The sequence below is a fragment of the Oncorhynchus clarkii genome, chromosome 29, assembly GCF_045791955.1.
Source record: "Oncorhynchus clarkii lewisi isolate Uvic-CL-2024 chromosome 29, UVic_Ocla_1.0, whole genome shotgun sequence".
NCBI lineage: Eukaryota > Metazoa > Chordata > Actinopteri > Salmoniformes > Salmonidae > Oncorhynchus > Oncorhynchus clarkii.
Genome location: NC_092175.1, coordinates 7955970 through 7971537, shown reverse-complemented (window position 1 = coordinate 7971537; position 15568 = coordinate 7955970). Strand labels below are relative to the sequence as shown.

General features: G+C 42.3%; 2 protein-coding genes across 3 annotated transcripts; both read left to right on the top strand.

Annotated features, from left to right (window-relative positions):
- Positions 1-413: 413 nt before the first annotated feature.
- LOC139388083 (WD repeat domain 45) lies at positions 414-3776 on the top strand. 2 transcript variants are annotated; one of them, XM_071134639.1, is made up of 11 exons: positions 414-553; positions 781-896; positions 1021-1095; positions 1180-1284; positions 1603-1708; positions 1856-1950; positions 2049-2128; positions 2360-2568; positions 2659-2760; positions 3013-3158; positions 3358-3776. In XM_071134639.1, exons 2-11 carry the CDS (start codon positions 848-850, stop codon positions 3465-3467), a joined length of 1077 nt encoding a protein of 358 aa, XP_070990740.1. In that variant the 5' UTR covers positions 414-553; positions 781-847; the 3' UTR covers positions 3468-3776. The 2 variants fall into 2 exon arrangements, with proteins under 2 accessions (XP_070990740.1, XP_070990739.1); XM_071134638.1 differs by having other exon boundaries at positions 427-553; positions 1021-1284; positions 3358-3723.
- Positions 3777-3888: 112 nt separating this feature from the next.
- Positions 3889-15090, top strand: LOC139387941 (ras-related protein rab7-like). The gene is made up of 6 exons (XM_071134339.1): positions 3889-4118; positions 7594-7669; positions 7918-8044; positions 8776-8994; positions 13102-13230; positions 13496-15090. The coding sequence occupies exons 2-6, from the start codon at positions 7617-7619 to the stop codon at positions 13583-13585; spliced, it is 618 nt and encodes a 205-aa protein (XP_070990440.1). The 5' UTR covers positions 3889-4118; positions 7594-7616; the 3' UTR covers positions 13586-15090.
- Positions 15091-15568: the final 478 nt, after the last annotated feature.

Below are 15568 nucleotides of genomic sequence, written 5' to 3'. Positions count from 1 at the left end.
CTGGCAGCAAACATGTACTACAGCCTGTGGTGCTTCCACTATCATATCTTCACTAGCATCACTTGTTTTCTCAATTATTTTAATCGCCTTCGCCTCTGACATTAGATTGGTCGCTCTAACTTTTGCCACCTCAATCTCCTTCACAGGGCACTCCAGGAACTCAGCATTGTGATCCCCACCACAATTGCAACACCGTCATCCTTCCACGCACTGTTCTTTAGTATACTCCGTCCTTCTACACACTGTTCTTTAGTATACTCTGAGCAGACGAGCCTAAGCTTGAGCCTACACACACACACACACACACACACACACACACACAATTCGGGTTGCAACCATTTACCTACAGTTCTATTTTACTTCAGCACGCTAGGTGGCGGTATGATTCGTTTGTGGCGCGGAGACACGAAGTCAGAAACCGGAAACACGCGACCATCGTCATCTGCAGGAAAAATAACAACAAAACATTTCATCACAGTGTAGCTTTGTTGGAGACATTTTAACAGTGTCGAGCGCTTTTAATCTTTAACTCGTGTTCTGCCCTCGCTTCATGGTAAGCTTTTAAACACCATATTCGTTGTTCAATAACATGATACAGCTGTTACGATGAAAAATAACTGCAGCAGATAGAGATAGCCAAATTTGCTTGAGTTCTTCACTGGCTGGGTTTGTTTACCAGGCTAGCTAACTTATTTTCGCTTGGGGGAAAAAAAAACACGTTGACGGTGCCGCTTCTAAACCGTGGTCGGTGATGTTTCCTTTCTCTTTTGTTTCAATCAGGGTGCCTAGCCCTGGGTTTTCTTCTAAGCTATATCTGGTAACATCAGCCTAACGTCACTCCTCCAACATGGCCCAACCGAGAGGAGTCAACAGTCTACAGTTCAACCAGGACCAGAGTAAGACTAGAGTAGCCTACTCTGTGAAGCCAGACAGAGATCTGTAGAGTACATTACTTGTGTCAGTCTTACTCTTGTTTCAGACAGTGTACATTTATCAGTGTACCTACCCCTCCCTCCCCAGGTTGTTTCTGTTGTGCCATGGAAACCGGTGTCAGGATCTACAATGTGGAGCCTCTTATAGAGAAGGGGCACCTTGGTGAGTGGAATTCAGACCTGTGGTACGAGCGATCTGTGTGTTCGCATACTGTGTGTGTGATCATCCTGTGCTTGTGTGTGTCAGACCATGAGCAGGTGGGTAGTGTGGCCCAGTGTTCAATGCTGCATCGCTCCAACCTGCTGGCTGTAGTAGGAGGTGGAGTCAACCCCAAGTTCTCTGAGATCTCAGGTGAGTGGATGAGCGGACCACATATTTGATTGAATTACTGATCAGACTTGATTTTCCAAACTACTAAGGGTGTTGAAGAGCGGAGATAAACTTTACACATGCGCAGATACTCCGTATGACTGTGAGAGCAAATTCCTGCACTGCGCTCATCTCAATGTCTGCAGTGCAGGTCATGGCAATGTCAAATTGCTGGGTCTCAGTTTAAATAATGGCAGTGACTGGGACTGATTGTATTTAGATTTTAGAACATGTTTGATAATGATTCCAATGTATTGTTTTCATTTCATTCAAAACCAAATGTTTTTTTTTAAATCCTAGTGTTGATCTGGGATGATGCTCGGGAGGGGAGGGACCCCAAGGACAAGCTAGTGCTGGAGTTTACCTTTACCAAGCCTGTTCTGGCCGTACGCATGAGACACGACAAGTGAGTTACTATCTGTTTAGTAACATTCTCCTGAACAAGCCCCAACTTTCCATAGAGCACCCTGTAGTGTGTTGTTTTACTAACCCTTTTCTCCCTCTGCTTTCTCACACTTCAACCCCTCCCCTCCCCTCGCTTTCTCTCTCTCAGGATCATCATTGTGTTAAAGAACAGGATCTATGTCTACAGTTTCCCTGACAACCCTGTGAAACTGTTTGAGTTTGACACCAGAGACAACCCTAAAGGTACAAACACATACACACACACACACACATATACGCACACGCTCCTGGTTATGTTTATCTGATAGACGTGTAGATACCCCCCTCTCTCTCTCTGTCAGGACTGTGTGACCTGTGCCCCAGTCTGGAGAAACAGCTGCTGGTCTTCCCTGGACATAAGTGTGGAAGTCTACAGCTTGTGGTAATTCATCCATTTCATTTAAAAGTGTATTGCATGGTACTATACTAACTATGTTGGTTTATAAGCTGTTCATAAAGCACACCTTCACATGTCATTCCATCAACTGATGGATTCCTAGTGTTGAAGACTATCTGCCCTTTCGAAACTGCTCTGTGTGTGCTGATCATTTTTCACATTACCCATGAGATCCCAGTCAGTCAGTGTTGAACTCTCTCCCTCTCTCCGCTCCAGGACCTTTCCAACACCAAGCCTGGCACATCGTCCGCCCCCTTTACCATCAACGCCCACCAGAGTGAGATCGCCTGCCTGGCGCTCAACCAGCCTGGCAGCGTCGCGGCCTCGGCCTCCCGCAAGGGTACCCTCATCAGACTGTTTGATACTACCACCAGAGACAAACTAGTGGAGCTGCGCAGAGGAACAGACCCTGCTACACTCTACTGGTACTGGGGGGGAGAGAGAGGAAGGGGGGTGGGGGGGTGGAAGTGATGCTGAGTGTCTCATCACTTCCCTTTCTTGCTCTCTCTTACCAGCATCAACTTCAGTCATGACTCTTCGTTCCTGTGTGCCTCCAGTGACAAGGGCACTGTTCACATCTTTGCTCTCAAAGATACTAAACTCAACAGACGCTCAGCGTAAGATGCACGCATGTGTGTGTTTGAGAGAGAGTTTCGTTGTGTGGTTTAGCATTCCATTTGAGCTAATATTCCAATCCTTGTACTCCGTGTCATATGCCAATGACAGATGACACGGAATACAAGAAGTGGAATTTTAGCTAAAAAGACTGGCAACCAGGCTAGTGTTTGTGCGTACCTCAATTCCAAATTTGACAATTTACTGTTCATGGCTTGTTTATGCCACTATCACCACTCTTCCCCTCTCTACAGATTGGCTCGTGTGGGGAAGGTGGGCCCAGTGATTGGTCAGTATGTGGACAGCCAGTGGTCATTGGCCAGTTTCACCGTTCCGGCAGAGTGTGCCTGTATCTGTGCGTTTGGGAAGAACACCTCTAAAAATGTCAACTCTGTCATCGGTCAGTCCTCTAAGCAACTAGACAGCAATGTTTCATATCTATCAATCAATATAGTTATTGTCCTACATGTAGTTGGAACATTCATTGTACTGTGGGTATTAACAATATATTTATTTAATTTATACAATAAAGCTGTGTCGTGTAAAATTGTAATAATAGTTTTAAAATTTTTTTTTCTCTGCATTCCTCCCTTTTCTAGCTATCTGTGTTGACGGGACGTTCCATAAATACGTGTTCACCCCTGATGGTAACTGTAACCGAGAAGCCTTTGACGTTTACCTGGACATCTGTGATGATGACGACTTCTAAGAGGATGGAGAGAGGGAAGAAGGAGAGCGAGAGAGAGAGGGGGGGGGGGGGGGGGGGGCAGGGGAGAAGAGAAGAGACCTGGTGATAAATGTGATAATGGTAGGTTGGATTTAGAATCAGACAGATGTGAAGCAGATGTTGTACAGAACAAAATACAGGTGTGTGAAAAGGGTCTGTTTAACGCGATTGCCTCGTGTTCTTATTGTAACCAAGTGTATTTAAAAATGTATGAAGATTAAAAACATTTTTACGATGACTGCTGGCTTGTCTGTGGTCCCCTTTTGATTTAATAAATCAAGCCTGTTCAAATGTGGTGTAGTCACTTCCAGGACACGCACAGATACAGGGTGAAATTCATATTACAGGAAAATAATAAACAATTGATGCGAATATTTAAAGGGCGTTCATTGGTTTCGACCTGGGGACACGTCAACCCCTCGTGACTGCCATATTGAGCAACAGCGTAACAAAAAGCGGATGTTCTTAGCTAGGACAAGACTTTATCAAGCTAGCTAACGTCAGTTGGTTAGATTTTTCCACTTTCACTTCTTGAAAAATAGTAAGTGATCCCGGAAAAACTGACTTCGAGGGACTTAAGTTGTTAAAAAAATTGTCCTGGTGCCGTAACATCGTCGCTTGACTATTGAACAGGTAACGTTAACTGGTCCACAATTTGTATTTATTTATTTATTTATATTCTTACACTAGCTAGCTCGCTAACGTTTGAACATTGTTTTCTGTGACAGTCCACATAACGTTAGCTAGCTAGCTAGTATTTCGATGATAAATGAGTAAAGTTAGCTAACGATTTTGTCGTATATCTGCGTACTTGGTTGGCATCAATCAACATGAGCCGTTAGCCTAGCTGTTTGACAGTTCTTGATAGTCGGCAGTGCAGCGTGACCAGTCAGCAGATGGCTAGTTCGCATACACTGCCTGCTAGCCAGAATAGATTCCGACCCTATTTTTGCTTACACTTGCACTGGGGTCTGACCGTCTTCCTGTTTGGATTAAGACACAGCGGAGCCAGTGCGAGATTAAGGCTCAGAAAAGGTACCTCAATCCAGGGATGAGAAATGCATTATACTCCGAATTGTCTCATTATCCTAACCATCACAATGAGAAGATTGAACTACTCATAGTTTTCTCGGAAAACTGCCCTTGTCATCATGCTAGGTAGCAGATGCCATTTTGGAATGTCAGTGTTAGCCAATCAGCTCCTTTGTTGTTAAATGCAACGTGCCATTCCATAATGGCTGCTGTGGCTACTGCTAGTTAGCATGAGGACAAACGGCAGTTTATTAAAAACTAGCAGTCTTTCCGGTGCAACAGTTGGAATAATGGGACAATTTGGAGAAACTCATTTCTCATCCCTGGATTGAGGTAGGTTTTCCGAGCCATACATTGTGCCCACTCAGCTGTCTCTAATCAGGAAGTCTGTCTGACCCTAGCTCAATTGTGGACTAAAAGAGGGTTACCTTAATGTAAACTCACTCACTTTTGTACATCGCCTTGGTCCGTACAACTGTCCTTATTTTAGCGCCCCAAAAACGTAATACTTCCAGGTAAACTGTAATGTCAATACCATTGTAAAAGCACAATTTCTCCCCTTTCCAACGGAATCAATTACATGACCTAAACGCTGCCCGTTTCTGCACGATTCAAGAAGGCAATGAGTCCCGTCGGGCGTTTTTAAAAATGGCGGGTGTGGAAGCGAAACTAATGCGTGGTAGTGAGAAGGAGAGATGTCATGTGGGAAAACGGCTTTTTTTCACTTGATCTGTCCAACTTATCACCTTATCGCCTCTAAAATGCAAATAAAACACTATAAAGAGTTTATATAATGTGTCATTACATACCTATTTGAAGATTTGTGTCGAATTTGAATCGGATTTTAGGGCGGTGCTAAAGTGATCTTAGAAGTAAACAAAGGCTTTGAGAATGATGATCGCATGCAATAATGATGCAAAAAATGACTAGGTATCCCCCTTATGTCACTGTCCATTTCTTGTTTTTGTAAGAATGAGAGAAGTGCTACACCTAGTGGAGAGAGATTGTAAGACAGAAATAGTTGCTCTATGCGTGCTGTATGTTACGACATGACACGTTGGAGGGTCCGTTTTTTAAACTTTTCTCCAATACTACAGAGCCGTTACCATGTCGATCAACGCTTGAATAGAAACGTAGTTCACACCCCAGGTTTTGACGTCAACACAGTCGCTACAGTCCCATTAGTTTTCTTTGTAGCCTCATTTGAATGCTGCGGTTGGGCACATTTGTACGGAAGGGGGTCAGTTTACCTACCTTATACTCCAAAGACCTTACAATTTCTGTTTAGAGGAGAATTGGCTTTGGCAGCCAAACACTCCATCTAAGTGTGAATTAATTCTCAAGTGCGGTACGGTTCTGGGAACAACTCAACTTTCATATCACATCAAAATAATTTCCCAAATGCAAAATATACACTTACTGTTTTAACTGGGTTTAACACAGTTGCCACCAACAGTATTTTTCAGTGACAACACATTTGTGGCTTCAGTCTTATATTTAAACACAGGTGTTCGGAGACGCATATGGCTAATTAGCACAGGTATACCTCTGTCTTCAGGCTGTTTTCCATAAACAAATGCTGTAACATGGAAATATGACTGTGTAGGAACCATAACCCTATAGACGTGTTGGTTGTTTAGCAACAAAACCGACGTGTGTGCAACTATGGGGCAAAACAGGCGGGCTTAGATTCACAACATGTAAACTATATTTTGTCTCCAGTGTTTATTGAAAACATAAATACATTTGCACAATGAGCACTTGTTGTTTCTCAAATACCTCGTTACAGTTGTTGGTTAGCTGGCTAATTAATTTTTGCCATAATTTTTGCCATATTAGCATCTGTCAAAACGCCTCAAAACAAAACCTGGTATCCAGAACAAGATAGTTTTATCTCAAACGTGCCACCTACGATTCCTCGCATGGCAGCTTCTTGCCATTTTGTTTCTCGCTGATGAGAGACATGTTTCATATATTTTTAACGTTCAGAATGAGCATTGGGGCTCCCCCAGCTAGAAGATACTATCATCAATAGGTGCTAAAGGCAAAGATTTTTATAACTCACCCAAGATGGACCACAGCCTCTCATTTCCAATGAAAGCAAATTCATTATAGTGGGCAGAACAAGCAAGGAGGTGGACAGAGCCAAGCATGAGCTAGTGAGATCCGTTCTAGCATGCATTTGCATATTTCTGTTAGGGAATGCCAACTCTGAAGTGTGCGGGTGCAATAACTCAATTCGTCCTTGCACTCCTAAACAACACAATTATTGTAAAACTTTGGCAAAGGGTAAAGTCTACAAAACTTGGTCCAGTCTGTTCGTAACAGATTCTAGTACAGAAAACAGTATTGAGATCAAATGTTTCATCAATGACAAAATTAGCAGAATGACAGCCAAAATCCACATCTTCTTCCACAGCTGGCAACTGTGCTTCCTCTCAACACTATATTTGGTGACTAGTGGTAATGCTAACCAGATGCTTCAGATTTATTCATTCGGTGAAACATCTGGCTCATTGTTCTCAGTGCTAAAGGTAGTTAGCGTCTATGAATGAGTTAATCTGACCCCAGTGCAGCTGTAAGCAAGAGTAGGGTCAGAATCTATTCTGGCTATAGTGCCAGCCTGGTAACATTAAGGTCAGATTTTTTAGTTATTAGCTACAGTTAATATGATCACAATTTTAGTTGGGCCTACTTAATTAAGTCTTGACTCGCTATTCCGTTTAACGGTTTCCAGATGGCCAGTCTATTGCATTTCAATTTAGATTTCTACATATTTAGCTAGATGGTATGCTAATTTACTAACGGTTCTTAGCAAAGGGAAGATGGGTTTTGGATTTGTGAACTTAACATGGTATTAATCATTCGTTATAATAGAGACCTGAGGGGTGCCATACCTCGTCAGTTGTCCAACTGAATGTATTCAACTGAAATGTCTTCCGCATTTAACCCAACTAACAAGTCTGTGTTCCGTGTAAATAAGGATGTTATCGCAATGAACCCAAAAGCCGACTGTTTCGTGACGACCAGTTCCAGATCCAGCTAGTTGACTGTTGTCCCGTCTGTCTCTTCTCAGAAGAGTCACATCCCCAGGGAAGGATGGCCTCCCGTAAGAAGGTGCTGCTGAAGGTGATCATCCTCGGAGACTCTGGGTGAGTGATCGGAAGATCGTCATGGTGTTTACACAACCAGATGTCACTCATTTTGGATATTCCCAACAGACGTGTATAGGTTCTGTAGCACCCTTGTATGCGAGTGTACAACAGCCTCTGTCAAGAAGTCAGGATCTTTCTGGCACATGTAGCTGTGCAGGTCGTCAGTGGTTTTGAAGCCCTTCTCTGGCTGTTACCCTCAATCACTACAGTTCTATATGTGCAGCTAAGTGTGTGTTCCTTCCCAGGGTAGGGAAGACTTCTCTGATGAACCAGTATGTAAATAAGAAGTTCAGTAACCAGTACAAGGCCACTATAGGAGCGGACTTCCTCACCAAGGAGGTGATGGTGGACGACAGGCTGGTCACCATGCAGGTGCGTCTCGTGTGTGTGCTGGTATATTTAAGCAATAAGGCATGAGAGGGTGTGGTATATGTCCAATATACCACAGCTAAGGGCGGTTCTTATGCATGATGCAAAGTGGAGTGCCTGGATACAGCCCTTAGCCGTGGTATATTGGTCATATACCACAAACCCCCAAGGTTCGTTATTGCTATTATAAACTGGTTAGAAAGTGTAATTACAGAAGTAAAAAGACCGGTTTTGTCATACCCGTGGTATACTGTCTGATATACCATGGCTGTCAGCCAATCAGCATCCAGGGCTCGAACCACCCAGTTTATAATATTAGGCTAGTCATGAGTGCTTACCTCTGCTGGCTTGTCATAGTGTGTTTAAGTCAGATATTGGGCAACTCATTCTGTGACGAGTCATATGGTTTCATTCTCTCTTTCCCTCTCTTTATTACCTCTTACGCATCTCTCACCCTTTCCCTCTCCCGCTTTCCTCCCTCTCTCCCACACCCATGTCCTGTAAAGAGTTTTTGTTGCAAGGCACATTTCTATGAAAACAGACAATTAAATGCTATTTTATCTTAATTGCTGTTTCCTCCCCTTCCTCACTCTTTCTCTTTTTCCTCCTCACTCTGATCCTCTCCCTCTCTCTCTCCTTTTCTCTCCCTCTCTGTGTAATCACCTTTAAAAATGATACAACAAAATACTAAAATGCCAAAAACATGGTAATCATCGTCTCTTCTCTTCTGTCAGATCTGGGACACGGCGGGGCAGGAGCGTTTCCAGTCTCTGGGCGTGGCGTTCTACCGCGGCGCTGACTGCTGTGTGCTGGTCTATGATGTCACGGCGCCCAACACCTTCAAGACACTGGACAGCTGGAGGGATGAGTTCCTGATCCAGGCCAGCCCCAGAGACCCAGACAACTTCCCCTTTGTGGTGCTAGGCAACAAGATTGACCTCGAGAACAGACAGGTTGGTATGTCGGTGTCCGTCCATTGGAGAGCCAGAACAGGCAGGTGGTGGGGCGTAGGCAGTACAGAGTCAGACTTGGTCAAATGTTTGTTGTGATTTCTACATCCCTTAACGTTCTCATGCATGAGTTTCAAATATCTCTAACGGTCACCTTAGCGTGAGTTTTTAAAAATGTATTCTGTTTATTCCATTTTTATGGGCGTGATGTCAGAATGCACTCACTGTTCCAAAATGTGATTGTTACGCAACAGGACCGGTCCAACCAAGGCACTCTGCCTGCTAATTATCTATAGGCTATGTTTTGTTCATTTTAAAGTTATTTTCTAGCAAGTTTTATTTTCTGATAACATTTTGAATTGAGGCGTGTTCTGCCCACGCATCAATTCACACAGATGTCGGCCCTTTCACTGTATATCGCGTTGTCGTTTCTACTGTAGCACACCGTATGTATGTATGTATGTATGTATGTATGTATGGAGCATAATGTATTTAACTGTTACTCACATTTTCAAGCACTGGTGACAAATAATGCATTCCTGTTCTTGCTTAGATTATAATGGACACTTATAATGTGTGTAGTAGAGGTCGACCGATTCTGATTTTTCAACGCCGATACCGATTATTGGAGGACCAAAAAAGCCGATACCAATTAATCGGCCGATTTAAAACTAAAAGTTTTATTTGTAATAATCACAATACTGAATGAACACTTATTTTAACTTAATATAATACATCAATAAAATTAATTTAGCCTCAAATAAATAATGAAACATGTTCAATTTGGTTTTAATAATGCAAAAGCAAAGTGTTGGAGAAGAACGTAAAAGTGCAATATGTGCCATGTAAGAAAGCTAACGTTTCAGTTCCTTGCTCAGAACATAAGAACATATGAAAGCTGGTGGTTCCTTTTAACATGAGTCTTCAATATTCCCAGGTAAGAAGTTTTAGGTTGTAGTTATTATAGGAATTATAAGACTATTTCCCTCTATCATTTGTATTTCATTAACCTTTGACTATTGGATGTTCTAATAGGCACTTTAGTATTGCCAGTGTAACAGTATAGCTTCCGTCCCTCTCCTCGCTCCTCCCTGGGCTCGAGCCAGCAACACAATGACAACAGCCACCATCAAAGCAGCTTTACCCATGCAGAGCAAGGGGAACAACCACTAGAAGGCTCAGAGCGAGTGACGTTTGAAACGCTATTAGCGCGCACCCCGCTAACTAGCTAGCCATTTCACTTCGGTTACACCAGCCTCATCTCGGGAGTTGATAGGCTTGAAGTAATAAACAGTGCAATGCTTGGCGCACAACGAAGAGCTGCTGGTAAAACGCACGAAAGTGCTGTTTGAATGAATGTTTACGTGCCTGATTCTGCCTACCACAGCTTAGTCAGATACTTAGATACTTGTATGCTTGTATGCTCAGTCAGATTATATGTAACGCAGGACACGCTAGATAATATCTAGTAATATCACCTTGGCTTACTGCATTCGCGTAACAGGCTCCTTGTGGAGTGCAACGAGAGAGGCAGGTCGTTATTGCGTTGGACTCGTTAACTGTAAGGTTGCGTGATTGGATCCCCCGAGCTGACAAGGTGAAAGTTCTGCCCCTGAACAAGGCAGTTAACCCACCGTTCCTAGGCCGTCATTGAAAATAAGAATGTGTTCTTAACTGACTTGTCTAGTTAAATAAAGGTATAAAAATAAATGTCAAATCGGTGCCCCAAAATTCCAATTGTTATGAAAACTTGAAATCGGCCCTAATTAATCGTCCATTCCGATTAATCGGTCGACCTCTAGTGTGTCGTACAACCTTCAAAAAAGTATTGATTATGGTGAGCTAATGCTAAGCTAATTGCCAGCTATATGTGGTGCCATGTTTGTTGACATGCAATGCATTCTGGTTGTCACGTAAACGTCTGTCAGACCAAAGATGTTATAATAATAATAATAAAATGTGGTAAAGAGATGGTTCACTCATCTTTCGAGTAAACTTCCAGAAGTGATGGTAAATGGCTCTTGTAACCTTTCTTGAAAGTGTTTTACTCAATTATTTCTATCACTGGTGAGGTTCCCCGTGGTGTGATGACTTGTAAATAGTAATTACTATTGGCTAATTCATATTACGGTTTCTGTCAGAGGAGAGTTGGTTAAATATAACTGCTTGTGTTGGGGTTACTCTTTCCTCAGTTAGCGCTACGACTAATGTAGCCAAAATGTTCCCGTTTTGGATGGGAATTGTGTTGTGCTGTCTCTACTTCTGTGAATGTCTGAGCATTGCATCCAACAAAAAAAAATGCTCACATTGAGGACATAATGCTGTAAAGACAAAATGCTCACATTGAGGACATAATGCTGTAAAGACAAAATGCTCACATTGAGGACATAATGCTGTAAAGACAAAATGCTCACATTAAGGACATAATGCTGTAAAGACAAAATGCTCACATTGAGGACATAATGCTGTAAAGACAAAATGCTCACATTGAGGACATAATGCTGTAAAGACAAAATGCTCACATTAAGGACATAATGCTGTAAAGACAAAATGCTCACATTGAGGACATAATGCTGTAAAGACAAAATGCTCACATTAAGGACATAATGCTGTAAAGACAAAATGCTCACATTGAGGACATAATGCTGTAAAGACAAAATGCTCACATTGAGGACATAATGCTGTAAAGACAAAATGCTCACATTGAGGACATAATGCTGTAAAGACAAAATGCTCACATTAAGGACATAATGCTGTAAAGACAAAATGCTCACATTGAGGACATAATGCTGTAAAGACAAAATGCTCACATTGAGGACATAATGCTGTAAAGACAAAATGCTCACATTGAGGACATAATGCTGTAAAGACAAAATGCTCACATTGAGGACATAATGCTGTAAAGACAAAATGCTCACATTGAGGACATAATGCTGTAAAGACAAAATGCTCACATTGAGGACATAATGCTGTAAAGACAAAATGCTCACATTGAGGACATAATGCTGTAAAGACAAAATGCTCACATTGAGGACATAATGCTGTAAAGACAAAATGCTCACATTGAGGACATAATGCTGTAAAGACAAAATGCTCACATTGAGGACATAATGCTGTAAAGACAAAATGCTCACATTGAGGACATAATGCTGTAAAGACAAAATGCTCACATTGAGGACATAATGCTGTAAAGACAAAATGCTCACATTGAGGACATAATGCTGTAAAGACAAAATGCTCACATTGAGGACATAATGCTGTAAAGACAAAATGCTCACATTGAGGACATAATGCTGTAAAGACAAAATGCTCACATTGAGGACATAATGCTGTAAAGACAAAATGCTCACATTGAGGACATAATGCTGTAAAGACAAAATGCTCACATTGAGGACATAATGCTGTAAAGACAAAATGCTCACATTGAGGACATAATGCTGTAAAGACAAAATGCTCACATTGAGGACATAATGCTGTAAAGACAAAATGCTCACATTGAGGACATAATGCTGTAAAGACAAAATGCTCACATTGAGGACATAATGCTGTAAAGACAAAATGCTCACATTGAGGACATAATGCTGTAAAGACAAAATGCTCACATTGAGGACATAATGCTGTAAAGACAAAATGCTCACATTGAGGACATAATGCTGTAAAGACAAAATGCTCACATTGAGGACATAATGCTGTAAAGACAAAATGCTCACATTGAGGACATAATGCTGTAAAGACAAAATGCTCACATTGAGGACATAATGCTGTAAAGACAAAATGCTCACATTGAGGACATAATGCTGTAAAGACAAAATGCTCACATTGAGGACATAATGCTGTAAAGACAAAATGCTCACATTGAGGACATAATGCTGTAAAGACAAAATGCTCACATTGAGGACATAATGCTGTAAAGACAAAATGCTCACATTGTAACTAGGACGTTCTAAATAAGTGTTCTAGTTTGAGCGTACGCTGCAGGAACCACTGTAGAATGATTACACACCCGTGTGTTGGTACGTGCTAAAAGGATGACTATATGCCACAGGTTGTTCCATGTAAAATGAGGAAGTATGTATGAGACAATGGCATTAATAATCTTCTGTTGTGTAGGTGACGACAAAACGTGCCCAGGCCTGGTGTGCCAGTAAGAGCAGCATCCCCTACTTTGAGACCAGCGCCAAGGAGGCCATCAACGTAGACCAAGCATTCCAGACCATTGCCCGCAATGCCCTTAAACAGGTACACACATGAAATATAGACTCAAGCAGCCACAGGTAAACCTGTAGGCAGAGTGCCTCCAGCTGTTCAGAAACCCCCTTTCTCTCCCTGGCTGGGAAACACCTGTTAGACTGGTTCACTGAGGTTGCTGTGGAACTCATGACGTCATAGTCAAACACTGTGTCATCAAAGAGGAATATTGTTTTTGGGGGGGGTAGAATTCTTGTACTTCTGATTTGTGCACACTTTGTGGCTGTGTGTAATCCCGTGCTTTGTGTGTCTGTAGGAGTCAGAGGTGGAGACGTATGACTTCCCAGACCAGATCAAACTGAGAGACGACCGGCCCGCCGACCCCAGCGACGGCTGCTCCTGCTGAGACCAACCAACGACGGATGGATAGAGGGGACCAGGAAGACCATGGGGTGCAGCTCAACAATTCTCCTGGTCTCTTTTACCTCCTCTGCACTGGTGTGAAAGACTGGGACAGGTGAGGCTAATTCGGAGGCCGTCTCCCACACAGCCTTCCTGTGTTCTCACACCAGTGCAGATGAAGATGAGTCGAGGGGAGATTGAGATGCACCCCGAGGAGAGTGCCCGGGGACACACCCCCAGTCGATGCCCCCAGTCCTCTCCCCTCAGTCAGCTACAGAAGACTCCAGATAAAAAGAGAGAAAAAAAGGAAACACTTATTTTTCTTAAGTCCCTGTCTCTAGTGGCGACCTGGCCGACAGGAAGGAGAGAAAGCCCCTGTTGCACAGCATCACTTTTTAACAAGGTAGAAGAATCATTGCTACTATGGAAAATACAATCATGATGCTCCTATTATAATGATTTCTAATGATGTTTTCTTGTCTTTTGTTATGGTTTTAATTGTTCCTTTCTATAATACTGAGGTACAGACTGCTCATCTGTCTGTTTGTGATCCAGGTAGACATTCTCCTTAACTACAGATCTAGGATCAGATTCCTGTTTTCCACAGAACCTAACCTTCACCATTGGAGGGATTAGAAGCCTGTGTCAGTGTTAAGGAGAAATTTGTACCTACTCGACTCGCTCTGTGCCTTTCATCTCATGACAAGTATTACTGTGGCAGATCTCGTATGTATGTATATGTGTTATTTTTCTGCAGTTCTTATGTTGCCAAACTTTGTCAACCCTAGACCTTTTCTTAGACTTGTTTCTCGTTGAGCCAGTTCTCTTCAATTATTTAGTGTTTTAAATCGTTGTGTAGAGAGTGATAAGCTAACCAGATGCATTGAAAGTCAATCTGCAATTAGAATACAAAGGTGTGCACCGAAATTCGGTCAACCCAACAGCAACCCTCGGCAGTATCAGTTCTGCGTTTAGGTTCTGTTCTCCTTTTTATCTTGTATTAAGTTCTGTACATTTCTTGTTTTTGTTGCCATATCCATACTACACACGACTATGTCCCTGTACATTGGCTGTAAATTCTTGAGTCCAAAGTCAAACCTAACCTCAAGGCCCCTAATAAATCTAAACATATCTGATTTGTGTAAGCAGTATAGTACTACAATAGTTTCTGCCATGTTATTTTACACCACTTGTCAGGTCTGGGCGGCTCTCTCTCGAAGTGTCTAGGGAAAGAAATTGGGTCTAAGTGTTGATTTGGGATGTCCTCTGCGCTAACAGTAGTCCCAGGCCAGACTTTCATTCCACTGTTATCTTAAATCTGCCGATCTACACCAACTAGTGTCGCTCTATATTCATGTAACAGAAATGAACATGTTCTTAAACCAATTAACAAAAATCCTTAGTCCTATGTGATGATTTTTTTTTAGCACAACTCCTACTTCAACTGTCATCTTTTGTTGAATATGCTCTTTCTCCACTGTAAACAAATAAATGTTTACTTTATGGAAATATGTCAGTTGTCTTTCTTTAGTTAAATTATTGGACCTGCAGGGCCCACTGCTCTAAATGTAATTCTAATCTGTGACAATGTTTGAAATGAACTACACAATGTACCAAACATTAGGAACAGCTTCCCTATTATTGAGTTGCACATTTTGCCCTCAGAACAGCCTCAATTAGTTGGGATTTGGACTCGACAAAGTGTTAAGCATTCCACGGTGTTGCTGGCCCATGTTGACTCCCACAGTTGTCAAGTTGGCTGGATGTCCTTCGGGTGGTGGACCATTCTTGATACAGATGCGTGGAAAAACCTGACAGCGTTGCAGTTCTTGACCAACTCAAACCAGTACACCTTGCACCTACTCCCCATACAAAGGCACTTATATTTAGTCTTGCCAATTCACCCTCTGAATGGCACGCATTCAAAATCCATATCTCAGTGGTCTCGAGGCTTAGAAATCCTTCTTTAACTGGTCTCCTTCCTCTA

Excerpts from the sequence above, each read along its gene's own strand:
- LOC139388083 (XM_071134638.1), top strand. The coding sequence starts at position 848 with ATGGCCCAACCGAGAGGAGTCAACAGTCTACAGTTCAACCAGGACCAG. Across the intron at positions 1,709-1,855 it reads GTACGCATGAGACACGACAA|GATCATCATTGTGTTAAAGA; the intron begins GTGAGTTACTAT and ends TCTCTCTCTCAG. Across the intron at positions 2,569-2,658 it reads GACCCTGCTACACTCTACTG|CATCAACTTCAGTCATGACT; the intron begins GTACTGGGGGGG and ends CTCTCTTACCAG.
- LOC139387941 (XM_071134339.1), top strand. The coding sequence starts at position 7,617 with ATGGCCTCCCGTAAGAAGGTGCTGCTGAAGGTGATCATCCTCGGAGAC. Across the intron at positions 7,670-7,917 it reads ATCATCCTCGGAGACTCTGG|GGTAGGGAAGACTTCTCTGA; the intron begins GTGAGTGATCGG and ends GTTCCTTCCCAG. Across the intron at positions 8,045-8,775 it reads ACAGGCTGGTCACCATGCAG|ATCTGGGACACGGCGGGGCA; the intron begins GTGCGTCTCGTG and ends CTCTTCTGTCAG.